The 20,668-nt window shown below is 35.7% G+C and overlaps 1 protein-coding gene across 1 annotated transcript in view; it reads left to right on the top strand.

Annotated features, from left to right (window-relative positions):
* The window catches only part of ODAD2 (outer dynein arm docking complex subunit 2), an 85,649-nt gene that overhangs the window by 41,534 nt on the left and 23,447 nt on the right, over positions 1–20,668 (top strand). Inside the window, 1 exon segment of the mRNA XM_061350923.1 lies at positions 7,393–7,507. Within this exon segment, the coding sequence (XP_061206907.1) occupies positions 7,393–7,507 (115 nt within the window).

A 20,668-nucleotide genomic window follows, 5' to 3' on the forward strand; every position in this document is an offset into this window, starting at 1 on the left:
GCACCATTTTAAAGTGCTATGTAATACCTGTTTTGCCTTCTCCTTTTAGATCTGTTCTCACATCATAAGTAATAGCCTAATTTAGAGAAAGTAATTCTAAAAGGAAATGTGCACATTTGCTGTCATGAAAAATACTTCTAAAAATTTTGGAGTATTATTTGTATTTTATCTGTTTCTCCCCTTTCAGTCATTGCTTCTGTGAACTCAGACTTTGTACTCTTTCCCCCCCTCTTATTGCTGTGCAAAACCAAAGAAAAAGACACACTTTTTACTGAGAGGGTCAGTGCTTTCTTTATTTTTTGATGTAGATTTGTGCAATTTAAAAAGATCCTTGAGTTTTATGGTTAAGTGTTTCAGAGAAATGCTGAGGTTGGCATTTACTGTGCTTACTGTTCCCTTACAGGGATAGTTACTTCAAGATTCTTGGCATATTTCTCTCCCTGTACATAAGGAAGGTCAGAAAGAGAGTTTTATTAAGCTCCTCCTGTTCTGATTTGCATAATTCACTTGATATTCATATAGCAGTGCAGGGAATTCCTTTCCTGAATAAGGCTTTTGTTTTCATGCTTTGGCTGTCACCCAGTGGCAGAAGGCTAGATGGTACACAACTGTAAACATGGGTTGTGTGAACAGTTAGCCATGTAGCATAACAGTATAAATAAATGAAATCACTTTCAAGACATACCTTACTAAAAATTAGCCTTTGGAGTATTATATTAACCTTACAGAATTAGTGTTGTGAACCAGTCGAGAAATTTGAATGTCAATAAATACAAATTTATATTTATGAAGCCTCAGAGATACTCCAATACTCAGGACTGTCACTTGCAGCGTCCAGTATGGATACCTTCATACTGGAATGTGGTCAGGATAAGCACAAAAATTAAAGCATGTTGCTAAAATTGTGATAGAACAAAGTCCATCTTGTTTTTAAGAAGGAAAGAGTACAGGTTGTTTGAATCAAAATTTTACAGAGTTTACAAAAAATGGACAAAGGAATCAAATGTCAGATTTGGTCCATCTGAAAAAATTATCTATTGAAGGTTCTCAACTTTTAAAATGTTTTTAAAAATATTTTAAAGCATTGACAAGTAAACAAGATTTTGGATTGAGTAGAATATACATTATTACTACAGAAAAACTGTTATAAAAAAATTATTATTGTTAGCAAGACTGTGATATGTACCTGGGGGAATGGTTGGACTTGATGATCTTAAAGGTCATTTCCAACCTGATTATGTTATGCTGGTTAGACTTGTAGTACTAGAAGAGATAATGCTACTCTCTTTTCCCATGGCATGATTCATCCAGGTGTGTGTAAGTTTGATACCAATCCAGCAAGCTATTTTAAAACAGTACTTAGTTAAAACATTTGACACCAGGGCATTGACACCAGACACTTTTCACATATTTAATGATTGCTTGTTTGAGAGCTCTGCCTCTCACAGAGTTAAGAACACCTCACCCCACCCCCCCCCAAAAAAAAAAGGGTCATCCATTTCTCTCCCTTTGCCTCCTCCCAGATCAGTACAACAGGAATTGAAATTGTAGCTCCTCATCCAAACTACTCTCCTTTTTGGGAAGAGTCAGTGACCAAAGACATGAAGATACATAGGTTGTTTTATGGAATTTATAGAATTTGGGACTAAAACAATAAGTAGACTTGTTAAAAGCTACTGCAGAGTTCATTCTCATTCTGTAAACATTTTCTGAAGTCCTTAAGCGAAAGGATAGATCTTAACAAGGATGTGGAGGTGTGCCAAGATTGTTTTCTAGAAAGAAGCAATGCCAGGCCACTTACAGCCTTGAAGTATATACATGATACTTAATGATGAGTGATGAGAACTTCCCATTGCAGGTTGGTACTTTGCTGTTTCTGGTGTTCCTGGTTCACCTGGCTGGATCCCTATTACATTACTTACTTCATAATTACTAATTCCTCCGAATGGCTTCAAGGTTTCTAGATAAGTTACTAGATACTATTAGCTTCTCTCCTGAAAAATTTGGCTGATGGGTCTTGAGGCTTGTTTTCTTTGTCATCTGTTACAGACAAGAACTGTTTAAAGAGTTATTTTTTTAAACTAGCACTACAGAAATTCTGAAAGCTATGATGATTTCTCTGGATTCTGCTATCATTGACTTTCATATGTATCAGAAACACAGAACAAAGCAGGAAAATTTAAAGAGAGTATCAAGCCCTCATGAGGATTGAGAATTTTTAGATATATTCTTACATTTTATTAGCTGTGTGTTTAACAAAGTTGGGCTTACAGACTAAATATTCAGCTGAGCAGTCTTCTGTTTTGAATGTGGTTATACTTGCAGCAGTAGGTATGTGGAAACCAGACAGAACGAGACTGGTGCTCATGTAATTTCTGTGAATGATTCAAGGGTATGTAAGGAAGATGATGGAATTAATATAAGAAATAATAATATGGATAATAAAAAGAAAAAAGAGAAGCATTCTATGAAGCAGTGCAGTTAACTTCTGAGAGAAATACTGTACGTTTAGCATACGTTCTATGGAGAAAGCCTGCACTGACAAAGAGGGATGAGTAGATTGGCAAAGGTGGATCTACAGCTTCTACATCTATGTATTTTGTCTCTGCCATGTTTACTAGTTAACACTTTAACTTCTACAGCTACTTGAGTGGAAGCTACAATAATGTTACTTTTCTGCACCAAACCTTTACTTTAGGGCAACTTTAAACCATTAAGTGATTCTTATTGACTCTATTGAGCTGTGTAAGTTAAAGAACAGCATCCAGCTTCTCTCACAGCAAAAAATAAGTTGACTTATTTTACAAAAAGTGTAACTATGTGACTGAACTTCCTTACTGTTACGTGGACAGCATGAAGCTGTTCTGCATACTCAAGTCTGCTGCACAGCTAATGGCAGGGATGCTGTTGCATGCATCTTTTATGTGCATTTGTCTGTTTGAGGAACTTTTTACATTACTCATTTTCTCTTACTAAGAGACCTTGTGCTTATTCTTTAACTGCCACTAGATTATCATTTGCCATTTTAATTTGAAAATCCATAGACTTTATCCCCAGCATTCAAAACTGAGGGTTTGGAATCTTAAAAACTAAAATGTACAATTATTTTAGCCAAACAGATGGAGTTTGAGTCATTGGTATATAATACTATTTATCACATCAGTCCACAGTAACTAGTGAAAGTTTTGAGAAACATGCTAAATTGTGGTTTCGAAAAAGACGAGATTACATTCTGCCAGAATTAAACCCCATAATCTTACAGTGAGCACAATACAGAGTCAGTATAACTTTGTTTATTTACATTTGTATTTGTGGTCTAAATTGGCAAGCAATTAAACTAAACTTCTCAAAAGTTCTGGCAAATAACACTGTAACAGAGAAAGATGATAGATATGACAAACAGATGGTCTAGGCTGTGTGTGTGTATGTATGTATGTTTAAGAAATTCACGTTAAAGTTTCTACTGGAAATGTTCAATATTAAGTTTGAATTTGAGAGATCAGTACTATTTCAGATTAACAGCATTGCTACTTTCAGATATATATAAAAAAATTAAGTACATTTTCATAATTGTGAACCATGTCTTGCGCAGAGATCTCATGATGTTCAGTGATGTCACGATATCAAGGTTCTTAAATTAAATTAAGTGAAAAGTCTATTAAGCAACTGTTGATTGTAAACAACCAACAAAAGTTCTTAAAAAAAATATCTTGTTAAATTATCTGCACTGGTCAAGTAGCAAATACTAATTCCTTGTAACCTAGACATTACAGAACTCTCTAAATGGGTTTTATTGTGTTAATATTATTTGTCTGTGAGATGTACTCTATGTACAGCTTACATTAGCTGTTCTGTGAGAATACCAGGAATATGGTTTGTATATACCTTTTTTTCTTTGTATATACCATGTTTAGCACCTTCCAGTTACCTTTTTGTAGAAGTGATGTCAGCTGCATACCCTTTCACCTGTGCTCTGACCAGCACAGGAGTACATGATAGAAACACCCTTTCACTCCAGCTATTTCTAACTGCCAACACAACTACTCTTGGTTATTTTGAAGGAGCAGAATAATCTACACCTTATTCTAAATATATCAATGATCAAATAAGAGCAGTCTATGACAAGGCACAGAGCTTTTAATCTGAAGAGGCCAGCTGGCCATCTTGGTCCCAGTCTATTGGGAGATGCCTCTGTTCTGTTAATGTAGAGAGCCACAAGAATTCAGAATCAGGCCTCTTGCTCCTTAACTCTGCATGTTTATGTGTTGTTGTGTTACTTATAGTGAAACACCAGACAGCGATTACATATAATAAAGTCCTCATTTCTACTTTAGGTGACTTTCATGCCTCTTAGGATTTTGCCTACTAATAGTGTTCTGTACATTAGATACATTACATGCATACAGTTCAGCTATTCTATAAAGCATTTAAATATTTAAACTTTGTAAAATATTGACATTTTTACTATCAACTAAATACCACATTATTTCAGCTTATGTGAGATTCCCTTCAGCTTTCAAAGAAAATGCTCCATATCTTTATTAAAAACCTATCGTTTAGCAGTCATGGTTACTTAATGCAGGTATAACTGTAATTTGATTTTATCATCATAATGTCAAAAAACTATCATAAAATATATCATTACATGAATGTAAGCACAGAGTGATTAATGTACTAGCCATGGATCAATACAGAACTGAATGCCAACGATAGTAAATTTTAAGGTATGTTTGCATGTATTTAACATGGTAAGTAGCTTATTACAGCATCCTGCTAATAATGGTATAATAAATCTGGGGAAGATACAAAAGCCATATACAAAAGCAAATCAGAATATTGTTTAGCATTATGCCATCAGAGCTGAAATTTGCAACATATGCAGGTATATTTCCCCATCTCTTCCTTTTTTTTTGTTTATTTCTAAAGACATGTAAATGTGTATTTTTTGTCCACTTTAAAAAGGACTTTTCACATAGAAAAGAAACTAATGTCTAAGCTCTTTTATAGAGGAAACATTTTTCAGGGCCATTTATTTTAGTGTTCCCTTTGCTTTTATAGCAGATATGCTCATTTAACACCCATTTTCTTCATTCACTACATTTTGTAGTGAAACCATAGAAAAATGGAATTCTTCAGCAGTGCTTTCTTAACTGGCAAATATATGCTCTCAGCAAGATAAAAATAAAGAGGTTTTTGCTTGTATGGCGAGTGCACAACAATATGAGAATATAAGAACATAGTTCTTTTCATGCAGAGTTCTTTTCATTTGTGCTAATCTAGTGTAACTGAGAGAAAGCATTAATCAGCAATGAACAATGTAATTTGGAGATTTGTTTGTTTAGTCCATGCTGGTTTTTAGTTTGATTTTATATATGTTGTGTGGTTGGAGAACTACACTTTCAGATATTCTGTTCTGTTGGGTCTAGGACAACTGGTCTTTCTGGTCTACAAGCAAAAGGCAGAATTCTTGTAATGAACCATAAAGTAAACCTTTAAAAGCTGAAGAGAAAACAAGAAATATGAAAAGAAAATGAAAGTAAATTTTAAATTGAAAAGGAAGCTTTTGAAAAAAAATTAGAAAGGAAAGATAAATCAACCTAGAGTTTGTTTAAGTATGGTGGAAAAATCTGAGCTCAGTGTTTGGCTTCTATCTCTTGATTTTTATATGCTGGTTGGAGCTGGGTCATTTATATTTAGCCTCTCTTGGGAGGAAGTACCTCGTGTTGGTAAATGGTCAGTACTCTGCTTGACAAGGAGAAAGATTCATGGGTTATTTTTTAATTAATTCCAATATAGGAAACAAAATTCCTAGTGCTTTCTGAAACGACAGGGAAGTGATGTTAAAATTGCTTAAAAGTGTTCGAGGTTTGGAGGGGTTGAAAAGCTTGTTTTGAAGCTTTTATTTACATCACCATTACTATCTGAACATATATATGTAATTGCGTAGTTTGTGATCATGCTGTTGTATTTTGTTGCATTAAGACTTCTGAATTTGTCATTTGAATGATGTTTTCCTTGCAGCTCATTTGGAACTGAGTAAAATAAAATAAGCTGTATTTAAATTAGCAGATCTTAAAAAACTTATAGTGTCTCATCTTAACCATAGTTTTGTGCAAAAAAAAGGTATTATTTTGAAAAACATTTTTAACCAGTTTGTATCAAAGTGTTATGAATAAAATCCTGGGTTATTTTAGTCAGAGTTCATGTCTCTAATTATTATTTCTGCTTCAAATGATGATAGGAGTACATACAAACATGATTTTACTATTGATTAAAAAATGTCCTGGCAAACCTATATATACTGAACTCAAATGGATGTTTTATCTGATGATTTTAAGCACAATCTGTATTTAGATGTATCTTGTATTTACAATTAAATATGTAATTTTTTACTCTGTACAATTGGATTTTTAATTTGAGGTTAGCCATTGAAGGTGTACTTGCTTTTCTTTATCTTCAGCTCATCTGCCTTGGTTTTAACATATCTTTTTGAAAAAAAAAAAACATGTTTGTAAAGGCTATTAAGTGTTGTTTGACCTTCCTTTCCATGTAAGGACCATCCTTTCCACTGGGCCCTAATGTGAAGTTAAGATCCTGAAGCCTGATTGATATATAAACATAACACAGATGGTCTAGAGATAATTCTGATGATAATTCATTTTTCAGCTAGTCAAAAAGATACTTTGATTACAGTGTGTTTAAATAATTATGACATAGTATTCAGTGTTGGTCTTGCTGGTAAGGAGCACACGGGGAAACAAGTTACACGTTATTCATGCCCAACAAAGGATGCACTGTGGTGTGAACATTTTAATTTCTAATGCTAGATTAGAAACATAGCATTTTAAAGTATGTCATAGAGTAAGGTAAATACATTAGGCATAGACTGAATAAAAAGTTAAGTACATAGTTTTGGGCATAAATATTTGTTTTGGAAAGTATTTGTTACTATATGAAAGAAGCCAGTATGCTTGAATTCAGATTTAACTTTGCATGCCAATCGTTAAAAAGTCACATGCTTGTTTTCATGTTTATATGAGTCCTGGTTATAATATAGTTTATCTTCTGTAAGAATTTTGAATGACAGTGCTGAGCAAAAAGTAAACAACATTAATGAGATTTAGTTAGAAAACACATTCTGTCTTTGCATCATTTGTTCACACCCATTGGCTATAGTAAGCAATGTTTACTGAATATGTTGGTGGCAATTAGCTGGTCACACAACACAAGCACTTACATAAAGTAAAACAGTATGTCAAAGAAAATCATACCAATATCTCTTAAAGCAGTGTTCCAAGCAAACATATTTTAAAATTCAACATTGTCTACTCCATAATTAATTATCTCTTAAATATATCTCTTTTTTTTTTTTTTGGTCTGTTTCTGCAATAGAATAATTGACCATCTAGATGGAGTTCGTTTGTTATGGTCATTGTTGAAAAATCCTAATCCAGATATTCAAGCAAGTGCAGCCTGGGCTATTTGTCCTTGCATTGATAATGCTAAGGTAAGAAAGTATTTAAAGGAATAGTTTTGTTATATATATCCCCATATATAATTTTTATATTTGGATGATTTACAGCAGTACTTTGCTGTTTGCTTTTTACACTCTCTTCATTTCATTCTGATAACTGCTTACTAAAATGATGTATACACTTCTCAAAAAGTGAATAGTCCTCCATCTAGCACTCATTATAGCATTCTGGTTTGCCTTCACAGTGCTTGCTGTATTTGCAAAATACATTTTGATAACTTAATCAGGACCTAAACTTTTCCCAAAGCATGCTGAAAATCTGATAATGCTGAAAACAGATTTTTTTTTTCACTCACAGGCTATGAATAACAGAGATAGTTGTAGTTGTATGAGGTACTTCAGCTATGTTCTCAAGAGACCATCATTTGATTTCAGAGCATATTTCAGACTTGGTGCCAATGTAATCCTTAGATTTTCTGCTCAGACTGCCAACAAAAAGTGCCAGTTGTGAATAGTGGTTGTTGTGCAGGTCAGTTGTAGACAGAAGACTGAGCTATTAATTTGTTTCATGTCAGCTCCTAAATAGAGATAAAATGGCAAGTATAAGCTGTAAGTCATCTGCAGTGTATTCTTACCACTGACTGACCTGTGGTAAAAATAAATGGGGAACGTTTTTTTTCCCATTAGGAGTTTCCTAGAATACTAAGCAGTCTGTTATCCATAATCCCAGTACAGTAATATCTTCCATTTCTAATTTGCCTCCATATTAAATGCAACTTTTGCATCTTCTCTCTACTGTACCACGAATATATATTCTTCCACATGTCATTTGAGATCCTGACTATGTAAAGAATGGAAATTCCTTCAAAGTGCTGGATATTGTTTGCAGTCAGTGTTTCCTATTTGAAACTGAACACTGTAAGGTTGCTTTTAATTTATATAGGTGGATGGATGTAGATATATGGATGAAAGTATTGTAAGAACATTTGGTCTTGATTTTTATAACTTAAGCATTTTCTGTTTCTTCACAGTGATTTTTAAAATGCAGCTTCCTTGCCATGTTTCAGAAATGCTGGTTATCTTCCCCCCCCCCCGCACTTTTTTTAATGTACACTGTAGTATAATAATAATTTTTTTTTGTTAGCAAATGGGGTGTATACATTTCTCCTCAGTCAATATATGACTATACCTTCATCTCTCTTGAACAATAATCCTACGTAACTGAATGTTAAAATATTACTTGATCTCAGTACTGAGGTAATACTTATTATGTGTAAGACTCTGCAACCTGTAGTGCCAGAGTAGAACTGCACATTTCTAGAGCTTCCACTAAAAGCGCAATCAAGGACAGCTACTGAAATTATAGAGTACATGGATTTTTGTCTTGGATTTTACTTTTTTTCCCTGGGGGTATTTGATGAGTGTATGCTATGTACATCCTTAGTGTAACTATCCTCCTTTCATCTCTCTTGGCTGCCTGCCCTAATGCTAATCTGTGACTCCACAAAGAGTTCTTTGTGTGAGACGAAGGCAAAGTGGTACACTGAAGCAAACCTACCAATAATACCCTTTCCTCTGACACTGAATGGAAAGAAATATGTATAAAGCAGTGATTATAGCCACACTGTGGAAGTGCAGTAACTATTTCTATCTGAACAAAATTTTGACTTTTTTTATTCAAAGTTAATAAGATTCAAGAACTTACATGATCTTCCAAGAAGCACAGTTTGGTTTATGCAGTGCTTGATTCAAAAGCAATAATAAGTTTAAGACTTTGAAAGGTTTATGTGCATTCTGGCTTTTCCAAGCCTGTACTTGGGACTGCAAACCATGTTTCAAATAGCTGTGATCTTGGAATCTGGATTTGTTTTCATTTTGTGTTATTTTGTGGAAGTTGTAGTGGTTCTCTTTTGTAGTGTGGAGGTTCATTGATGTAATAGAACTTGTTAGTAGTATCAGAAACAAAATTTTCCAGCATCCATTTTCTGCATTTTCTGTACTTATGAATACTTAAGTCCAACTTAAAAGTTGATTTCTATAATATTTATAAAATCTTAGAAGATAATGTATCATAATGATAGGGCTGTTGTCATAGCGTGTGGGTATGTGATTCTCTATCAAGCATTTACCATAATCTGTTTCAGATTAGAAAGTCTACCATTACTGTTTAACCGTTAGGAGTCACAAAAGTGCAAGACTTGAATTCTCAAGATGTTTAGGTGCTACCTGGTTCTGAGCTTTTGAGTCTAACTAGTTTGCCTCCTGTTAGACAAGAAGTTAAATTTGAAAAGGGAACAGAATCCAAGTTCCAATAACCCTAGATTATATATGTCAAGAGTTACAGTATGGGAGCTAGTTCAAAGTACTTCCCACAGCATACAATCATATCAATGCAGTATAGGTAAAGAACATTTTTTTGTTACAGGAGTACGATGCGGGTTAGTGATATTTGATCCATGGCAGATCTGAGACTTTTTTAATAGAGGGTATAAATTGTATTCTGTGGTGCGTAAACTGTTACAGCTCTGACAGCCATAATATTGGTGTCGTGGTTTAAACCCATCCAGACAGCTTGTTACCCACTCCCCCCCCTTTCTTGCCCTCCCCCTACTCCTGGAGGGACAGAGAGGAGAATCAAAAAGAATGCAACTCCCACTGGTTGAGATAAGAACAGTTTAGTAAATAAGGTAGAACACAAATCACTACTGCTGCCACCAATAATAGTAATGATAAAGGAAATAACAAGGGAAGAGAATACAACACCCCATCACCAGGCGACCGATAACTCACCCCCCCAGCCCGACCAAGCACCGACCGATACCTCCTCCAACCCTGCAGTCCACCCTAGCCCTTCCGGGTAACTCCCAGTTACCTCCTGGGCATGACGTGCTGTGGTATGGAATACCTCTTTGGTCAGTTTGGGTCAGGTGTCCTGTCTCTGCTTCCTCCCAGCTTCCCTCCTCCCTGACAGAGCATGAGGCCCACAAAGTCCTTGGCCAAACCAAAACATCATTGTTTTTCAGCTCTGTTCCCAGCTGAAAGTCAAAACACAGCACTGCACCAGCTACCAAGAAAGAGAAAAATGGCCGCTACTGCTAAAACCAGGACAATTGGTTTGGTATCAGTCACCACTTCTGTACGCCAGGATTAGTTTTACCTGGTTTTAGACTGAAGAATTTATTATAGAGTGAAGATCTTATGGGTAGGCTGACAGTGATATAACTTGAGTGGTACAACTCTCCTAGGAAAATTTGCACAGCACCTAAAAGTGCTACTGGTGAGTCTTAGACAAATTTCTCATTATTTTGGATAAATTAGTTCATACATTTCTTTAAAATGTAAGACTTAAATAGACAAGGATGTCATTTATTCAAAGGGATTATCTTAATAGGAGCAGTTTCTTATTAATTAGTTCCTTACTTCCAAAAGTAAATTCCTTACTTCCAAAAGGAAAAGTTACTACTGCAGGCACATGGTAATGACAAAGTGTAGTGCACTGTCCAAGAAACACAAATGATTATGAAAAATGGCTAAGAAAAGTCTACTCAAGTCTGTTGATGTTGGAACAGCAGTATTTGGTTATGATGCTTCTTTGAAGAACAGTGTTTATAATGTTCTCGCAATGTACATCAGCCCAAACAGAAAAATTTACAGAAACTCTACGAAGATGTTATTTGGGCTATTATAAAATTCATCCAAAGTCATAGTGCCAATATGAGGAGCACTGCCAACTTCAGTTTGTATGAAAATACCTATTTCCTCACAGAGTAACCTTTAAATAGAATGTCTTGAAATAAATTGAAGAAAAAAGAAAAAGAGAAAAAGGAGAAAAAGAGAAAGAAACAGAAAAAGTTGTAAGGGTTGTTTTCCATCTCCATATTTAGTAGTTTTGGGTACAAACATTAAGATTAGGAATGGTAATGTCAGGTGTCATGTTTTTTTCTGTCTTTTGTTGGTGCTTGTGTATCAGCTTTCAACTTCCAGAGTTCCAGTTTTAGCTTTTATTATATCTACAACTGTGAAGGCTCTCTTGAAGAACTTCTGGAAGCCAGTTACATGTAAAGTCTATCAAAATAATTCAAGCAAATAGTCTGGAACTGGGGATTTGTAAGAAAAGAGTGAGAAAGTTACTCTGTTTTCTTAAAATGTACTTGTAAAATGGCATCTCACGCTTTTCTGACAAAGCATGATTCTCCCTCCACCTTCCAAATTACTGCATCCCTTTCAGCCCTGCAGTGGAATTTCATGGGTGTGATGAAGGATGATCAGCTATTTAACATTGTCCGTGTATTTCCTACATATGGGGAAAAAGAATGTCCATGATGACACAAAATAAAAAAAAAAAAGAAAGCCCAGAATCAAAACTAAAGTAGGTTTAAGAGGGAAAGGTCACGAGATGGGTATGTGTGGAGGTCAAGTAGCCTTCATTACTGCAGAAGTATTATATGCTGAGGAAGTGATTTCTACTGGAACCAGCAATCTGGAGTTAACCTGTGGGTGGAAAATATGCTGCTGATGACCCATGCTATTTAGGATTCTTACACAGATTTTGCTTGTTATGGAAATTTTAACATAACCATATGTATAAAACCACAGAGAATATTTCTCTACTAAAAGTAACAAGAAATACAGTTGAACTTGGAAATTCTTCTGCTATTTAACAAATAGTAAAATTATTTGCTGTTTTAGATAAATTAAGATGCTTTGTTTGCACGTTTTGTGAATTTAAAAAGTGTACAAGGATCACTCATGGCCATAATGCACACACTGTTGTTCATTTGTTTTATATTTTAAAAATTTTACTTAAATAGTACCAATACATTTTTGTTTATGTACCATTCTTTGGTTAAGCCTATAATGTCAGAATTCCCTACTTGAATATGCACAGCATTTTCCAGTTTCTTTGTTTTCCTTGCTATGCTTCTTGCAATTCTGTACAGAAACCTTGGCACCTCAAACTCAGTGCTCTTACTATTCTCTTTCTATTTTCCTGTTTGTTTTCTGTAGACATTAGCATTTTTAACATCAGCCATACCTACTTCTCTGTATTTGATCTAATTTTTATGCAATTGTTAATCCCTGATACCTGGATGTAGACTTTCCAAATGGTTAAGCACTTGTTATGAACTAAATTTCAGAAGAGTACTATAAGAGACGGAAAAAAGGCCCCTCAGGCCTTCCAGAGCCCCAGAGTCCTTGGAGATTTAGGAAGCCCGGGAAGCTGGACCTGGCTTTATGAATCAATTGCTGGCTGCCTTTCTTGCAGCATACATGCAAAACCAGCCTATCCAAGGATTCTTGACACAGCCTGCCTAGTTTCATGAACCAACTATCAGGAGTTGTTTGGGCCTCCTATAGACACATTACCCTGGAGATCCTGAATGAACTGACATAAATTGCCCTGAGGTGCTTAGTGTCTACAAATATAGGAGTCCAGTTCCTGTAAAATACATAACCTGAAAGCTGAGAAGCAAAGGGAAACTAAAAATGTAACCCATATCTTTGTCATTGGGGAGCCTCAGGTCTTAAGTTCCATGCAAAGCATCTGCCTGAGAGCTTGGAGACCATAAGAAGCCAAAAAGCTTAGGAGCTCCTGGAGACAGCTTTCCAGCTGTTTGGCAGCCCATCAGGCAAGAAGTCAGTGATTCTGTGAAAACCAGAAGCCAAGCAGCCTGGCAGGCTACTCACCAGCCATCTGGCTGACAAGAGAAAAGATGAAGAGACACGTTGGTAATTTAGCCTGCCTTTTTGCCTGGTTTCTGTCAAAACTTTTCAAGAAGTCGTTGTATTCTTATGGAAGGTTTTGGTTCCATTCCATTAGCATTTTCTGATGGAATACTGTTCCACTGGAAAATATTTGACCAGCTTTCCTTGCAGTTAGTTTATAATAGCTACACATGCTGGTCAACAGCTTGTCATGTAGCTTCTGTACTTTTAAATTATACTCGCTAATTGGATTTTAAACACCTGTAAAAAGTTTAAACCCCCTCCTCCTCACATTTTTTCTTTTTCATCTTTTCTTTGTTTTTCTTTCTTCTCCATCTCACTTTTTCCCTATCTTTACCCTCTCACTTGCCACATGGGACTTCCATAGATTTTAAGGCAAGAAAATAGCACGGAGATCGTTGTGTCTCATTTGCTGCATAACATAAACCAGAAAATTTCAAGCAATCATTTTATCTAGCACAGAAGCTTTTGATTGAACTATAACATATTTTATACTTCATGCTTGTTCAGATTCTGAGTGGTCTGTAATGGTAAGTGGTATATTATGATATGATTGCTTTCTTATACACCACTCAAATTTATGGAACAATGCCAGAGTTACAAGGACACAAAGAATAATTGTTATAACAGCTTATTAGTTTGTACTGCCACTGCAGTGATTGTTTACCTAGGCTGTCCTCAGAACATTCCAATATTGCTGTCTTGCATCTCTACAATATTAAGCTTCATATGTGTCCTGTCCTAGGGATCAGCTTTACTGGAGACACTGTGATGTTGTTCAGTTTGAAGGTATAAACAGAAGCAGGTCAGAAGTTTTTGAGTCTATAATGTTGGCTGTCCTACACTTGATTCTAATCTTTGGCAGATGTCTGACCTACAATTCATTTTAAGCTATGGGTAAAACAAAGATGTAGTGTACCAGCTTCAGTCTCTAGTAATTATGGATGGTAGTGTTTAAATCTGTCTGAATTACAGTACAAAAATAAAAATACACTGGGCAACCAGCTAAACCTGTCTAATAAGGGCATTAGACCATTTTATCCGGAGCAGTGAGGTTTTGGGGAGTGGGTCTCAGTCATGTACCCTTTTGTTCTTTACTGATCACCTTTTCCTCATGGGAAACCTTGCTAAGGAAGATAATCTCATTCTTGGAAACATTCACTATGGCCTGGAATCTGTGTGAACTGATGTTGGTGGGCATTTGGCCTGCTGATCCATTCCCCACCCTCATTTTGGGTTATAGGACTTCCTATTCTGGCAGAGACACTACCCACATTGAATTCCCCTAGGAATCCACTGGACCTTTGCAAACTATTGCGAAGGGCCTTTGCAAACTCTAACAGGGGAAGTTCAGGATAGATATAAAGGAGTTCTTTGCTGGTAGGGTGGTGAGACACTGGAACAGACTCCCCAAAGAAGTGGTAAGTGCTCCATCCCTGGCAGTGTTCAAGGCCAGGCTGGATGGAGTCTTGGATGACATGGTCTAATGTGCGGTGTCCCTGCCCATGGCAGGGGGTTTGGAGCTTAAGGTCTGTTCCAACCCTAACTATTCTATTATTCTATATTAGAGGTGACTATCTCATAAACATATTAATAATTATAAGAGTGTTAGACACTTACTTGGATTCAGTCCAATCCAAAACTGATGGAAACAAAGCCTAGCTTTTCTAGTAATTCAATGTTATCTGTTTCTCATGTTTCCATTATTAAAATGCTTTTCAAAATAATCTAACACAAATCATGACTTTGTCTCTACCATGGCCTCAAAGGACTTTTATAGTAGTAGTTTTACTGCTTCTGTGAAAAAAAATTTAGATTTTGGCATTTACTCAGGACTGAATTTCAGTGACAGTTGAGAGGAGGGGAAAGAAATGTAGGTGTAGGCCCCCAGACCGAAAAGCAAGGAAGACAATAGATGAAAGGACTATTAGAAGTTGCATGAGTGAGTATGTGGACTTCTTTTTTCCCCCACCATCTTTTTAGAGAACATGCATTGCATGTATTCTTAGGCTGTACACTTGGCTAATGGACTAATTAGTGTATATAAATATATAAAGGGGGAGTGTAACGAGGATGGAGCCAGGCTCTTCTCAGTGGCAAACAATGATAGGACAAGGGGCAATGGGTACAAACTGGAACACAAGAGGTTCCACTTAAACTTGAGAAGAAACTTCTTCTCAGTGAGGGTGACAAAACACTGGAACAGGCTGCCCAGGGAGGCTGTGGAGTCTCCTTCTCTGGAGACATTCAAAACCCACCTGTACACGTTCCTGTGTAACCTTATCTAGGTGTTCCTGCTCCAGCAGGGGGATTGGACTTCTGGGCTACGGAGTAGCACTGGAGCCATGTTAAAGCTACTCTGCTTTCCCACTGTGGCTTTAGCTGCTTCAATGAAGTAAAGATGACAGGAAAATCCATGTTGCTTGTCTGCTGTTGTTTTCCTAACACATTGTATTTTCCCAACACAGAAGAAAATTTGTGAGATGTAGTGAGTTAATCTCATCTTACGAGATGTTTCTTCATCTGTTCTGCTACAGTGGAAGCCTCCACAGCTGTATAGACAGGAATAAAATTAGCCTTTAAATATAAATAAGTTGGATTAATGTTACTGTTGAGTTGTTTATAAGAAAAACTAATAGAAACGTCATTATATAAATTGTGTGTTTCCCTTTTAATTGAACAACTATAATATAGAAATTTATCTGTTGCATTTCTTCACTTTGAATTTTAAATTTCAGAGTGCTTTAGGATGCTAAGAGCCTCAGTTGGCAATAGAGGATGGAAATGGACAGCTTCCTTCATTGAAGAAAACATGGTTTAAAGATGACCCTTGATAACTAAAATTTATTTGCACAGCTATACCGTCACTTTTTTAGGCAAAACCAATCCAATTTGACAAATTAGCTTTGACAAGTTAAGCTTTTTAAGAAGTTCTAAGAGTGAAATACTACTTGTTTCTAGTGGAGAAACTTTCATCTTTACAAGTGGAGTATTTTAAATAATCAACACAAAGTGGTTTTGTAATACAGTGTTTGGCTTTAAGTCTTTCATATAAAGAAACCAGTATTCACTTTGGAAAAAATAAGAAAGGAACTCAGTTACAAAAGAATTCAGTAATTCTTTTACAAGAACTGTATGTCTCAAGTTTGAAGAATTTTATTTATTTAATGAAAATAACCACAAAAAAAAAAAATATAATGGCAAGAGAACTCAAAAATCCTGAATGTTTTCCTTGTATCAATACTGTGAAGATCGAGTGGTTTTTTTTCCAAATCTCTCTTTCAGCAATTATTGTAATGTTTTCTGCTCCTAATTAAGGAAAATGTGTGAAGCTTGTCTATCTTACAGTGTTTCTGCTCTTGGCAGAAGCTAATGTAGAAATAAGTGAAAAGGAAAATTAACTGAATTTTTTAGCTGTAATAGTCATGCAGTGATTAAAGAGTAGCAGGATGAGGCTGTTGTTAGCGCAACAGGTGACTGCTGCCCTCAGAATTCATGCTAGATTTTTTTTTTAAACTGCTTGAGATTGCAAACTGCTGCCTTTTAATGCAATATTTAAATAAATAGCATCTATCATACTTTCTGAGGATAAAAGCTTGCTGTCCACTAGTTAGAAAAGATGGGCATGTGAAGTCACGAAAAATCCTGTTATCTCTTCCTGTCTTCGTCAGCCACTTAAAATGTAGTTAAACAAGCTGTGTTTTTTCATATGCGTCACCTCAGGTTAAATATTATATTAAAAGTTATAAAACTTATGAAGATAAAAATGAATATATTTCCTGTTAATGCAGTAAAATGCTCTTGCGCCCACCCCCTCACCCCCCCTCCCCCCAGTTTTTAGAAACATTTTCATTGCTTCTCTAAATGTTTGGTTTTGGCTTCTTATTTTGTTTGTCTCAGGAAATATCATTGTTAAAACAGAAGTATTCAGCCTATCATTAACACGCGCTCAGATATGTACAACAACATTATCTGTTTTATTGCTTATTAGTGATTTTATCAACATTTTTATCTATAAAGGGTGTTTCTTAGGCTTTATTCTTACCATACCATTTTTTTTCCTGCCTAACTAAAGCTGATTAGCCTTGTTAGGACAACTAAGAAGTAAGGTTTTGGCACAACAGATAAGGAGAGAAAAGAAATTACCTAAATTCACCTAAATGTATTTTCTTTTTCTTTCAAGTTATTGTTTGTATAACTATATATGAAAATGTACTCTTAAGATTTTCAAAATACTGAAGTTTATTGAAAAACTTCATATACAACGTGTAGCCAGTATCAGGTTGGAAATGGAACACTTTCGCCTTCAATTGCAATAGCAAAATCATGTTATTACTTAATAGCAAACAACCCAGACTTTGAAAAAATGCCATTTACATATCTGCAGTGAGGTTTAAGGAATACAGGTAAATATAAATGCTTAACACACATTAATACCTGAAATGACAAACTCTTTGGGTTTAGAACACAGCTTACTAGTGTATTTAGAACACAACAATTAATTTAGAATGTGGAATTTAAAGATTGTACTTTTTCATGTGTGAAACAAAAAAGTAAAAAAATATTTCCAAAGACAAGTTATATATGATTTTCTTCTCATATGTTACAAAAATAAGTACACATGAAAATGCCTGAGAGTATCTGGAAACTAAAATCACAGAAACTACTTTAGGTTTTATAGTATGAGCAGCTATATGATCATTAGTACAAGAATATGCAAAGAACATAGATTCAGAAGAATTAAATCCAGACCTCCACAATTACAGGCACAACTTTATATAATTTCTTCTTTAAACATCTTTAAAGTATGGTTACTTTATATAATAAATACACATCTTCCAGAAAAAAAAAAAAATAACCCAAAACAACCCAAAATCCCCTGAAAAACAACAACACACCCCTCCACCCCCCCCAGCCCCCCAGCACAAGTAGAATTTTACTGTGCAAAGCAAGTATGTGGTTTTGCTAAATGATGCCAGAAAGATTGCATTTGCTGTTTAAATTTCTTTGGAAAAAAAAAATAAATTGTACGTAACATCATGGATTTTAAAGCTCTAATTTCAGTCCAACTTTCTTTTCATTGTTCTTCAAATTTCTTGCTTCTTTGTTTTTCTCTTTGTCTTAAACAGACCACCAGACTACACCCACAATCACATTTGGGAAACTTTCCTGACGTGGTTTCTGCAGTTTCCCTCTGCTTTTCATCACTGTTTGAAGGTTCTGTCCTTGTGTTTAGCTGGTTTCACAGATGATTATTGACACTCTTTTTTTTTACTTACTGCTGAATTGTTTATATATTATTCCATCAGTTTAATTGGACTGTACTCCTTTATAAAATGTGGAAAATATAAGCTTGTCAGGAAACAAATTTAACAAGTAGGGATATAAACACCTGGAAAGAAAATATGCAAGGTAGGAAAATATAAAATGTACATACTAGTTCATGAAGATGGGATACAGATTATCCTATCTCTTCATGAAACATCTTTCAAGAGCATGAATAATACACAGATATCTGAATCATGCAGAAATGCAGACTCATTTTAATATATAGCAGGGCCCCTTTCAGCTCTTAGGCACTTCTCTGTAAAGTTTACCTGTTGAACAGAAGCCTTTCTCATTTGTTGAGCTGTTATTTAGACACAAGGTAATGAATACGTCTGTAGTAACTTTTAAGGAATTGAGCTAAATGTAAAATGCCTTACTTTCTTTCCTTCTCCTGTATCTAGTCATGTAACCCTCTATCCCTCTAATATGTATAGGTAAGAAATCTCTGTGTAGCAATTTTTTTCTGAAACCCATTATCTACCACCTTTGGTCAAATTTTAATATTCAGGACAGACATGAAAACTGATTCTGAGAAATATTGTTTTTATTCAAGTGATTGTAGATACATTTACATTGTGGTATGCATGTGCTAACAATGGCAGAGAAATATTTATGCTAGCGTATTCATGGGAAACACTGTAAGCCCACCTCTACATGTAGTTCACATGATAGTAGACATGGCAGAGCACTGCCTTTCCTTCTGTGTTTCTTTCAGCTGCTTTTCTGAGTCACAAACCTGTATTGTCCTTCTGCATAACCATTTAGACATCTAGAAGGACCTCTGGTATATGTTCATTCTGGGTTTTATAGGACTTCAGCATGAAGTTTGCTCTTGGGTACTACTCTTTTTTCCACATGCTTCAGCTTCTGGTTTTGACCCTCGCACTGTATGGCTTTAACCTCTCCCTTCCAGTCTCAAGAATTGCACTGCCTGTAGTGGAAAATATTTTGCTCTTGATGGGCCTACCCACTGCTTGTCCCTTCAGTGAGAACGAAACACCACAGCTAAGAGCTCTGTATAGCATTTAGACCCAGAACTAAAAAAGATGAACTGCATCATCTTCTGGAATTTTTGTTTACCAAGTCCATGAACAATCTGATGGATTTGCTCAGCAAAGCTAGCACAATACAGTTGGACACTACTCGGTCCATATATCAGCCCCCAAAAAGAAATAAATCTGATCAAAACCATTCTTGGTCTCAGGGTCACTCCCTAGCTCTAGGAAGGTTCATACTATCCAACTCTGCACTTTCTTGAAGTCCTAAGATCTTTCAGTACAAAAGAATTTCAGGAGAGTGTCTGGTAGTTTTTATTGAAAATTTTCCTATTGACCTGTTGAAGGAAGCAGATGAAAGTAAGTCCACTTGCAGACCTTCCTTTCCGTCTCTGCACATTTACCATCACTGCTGTGCACAGGCTAAAATTCCTTTTCCAAAGTTAGTGCTAGCCATTTGGCCAGTCAGTTTTACTTTCTTTCCAGTGTAATAAAATAACAGTTTAACACCAGGCCATCAAATGCCATCTGCAGATGTGCCACCACAGTGACACCAAGAATCTCCTCTCACTTATAATCATTGGATAAAGTATTTCAAGAGAACCATTCATCTTTCCAGATCCACATCTGAAAGGTTGAAAATATAGCAAAAAATGCCAGCCTGGATTATAGATTGTAGTAAGAAGTCCTGATAAAACACAAACACCTATGCTTAGCATAGAGATCCACTCAACTAAAGTAACTGATAGGCCCATTCAAGTAGAAATAGTGATTTTTCCAGATGACATTGAATACTTGATATCTTCAGGTTAGGCACTTGAAGTTTCATAGAATCATAGACTAGTTAGGGTTGGAAAGGACCTTAAGATCATTTAGTTCCAACCCCCTGCCATGGACAGGGATGCCTCACCCTAGACCATGTTGCCCAAGACTCTGTCCAACCTGGCCTTGAACACTGCCAGGCATGGAACATTTACAACTCCTTGGTATGTGACTATGTAACTTAATCAGTTAAGAATTTGTACTTAAATAAAACTTAGAGTTATACCCCACATACTTGTAAGGGTACATGAAGTACTGTATGCTGTGTGTCACTTTATCAGGTAGTGCCAGTTCGTCTTTGCTTGGGCAACAAAATGGATTC

Source organism: Neopsephotus bourkii, unplaced genomic scaffold (genome assembly GCF_033783945.1).
Source record: "Neopsephotus bourkii isolate Nb327-2 ecotype Australia unplaced genomic scaffold, CSIRO-AGI_Nbou_v1 NB_53, whole genome shotgun sequence".
Taxonomy (NCBI): Eukaryota; Metazoa; Chordata; class Aves; order Psittaciformes; family Psittacidae; genus Neopsephotus; species Neopsephotus bourkii.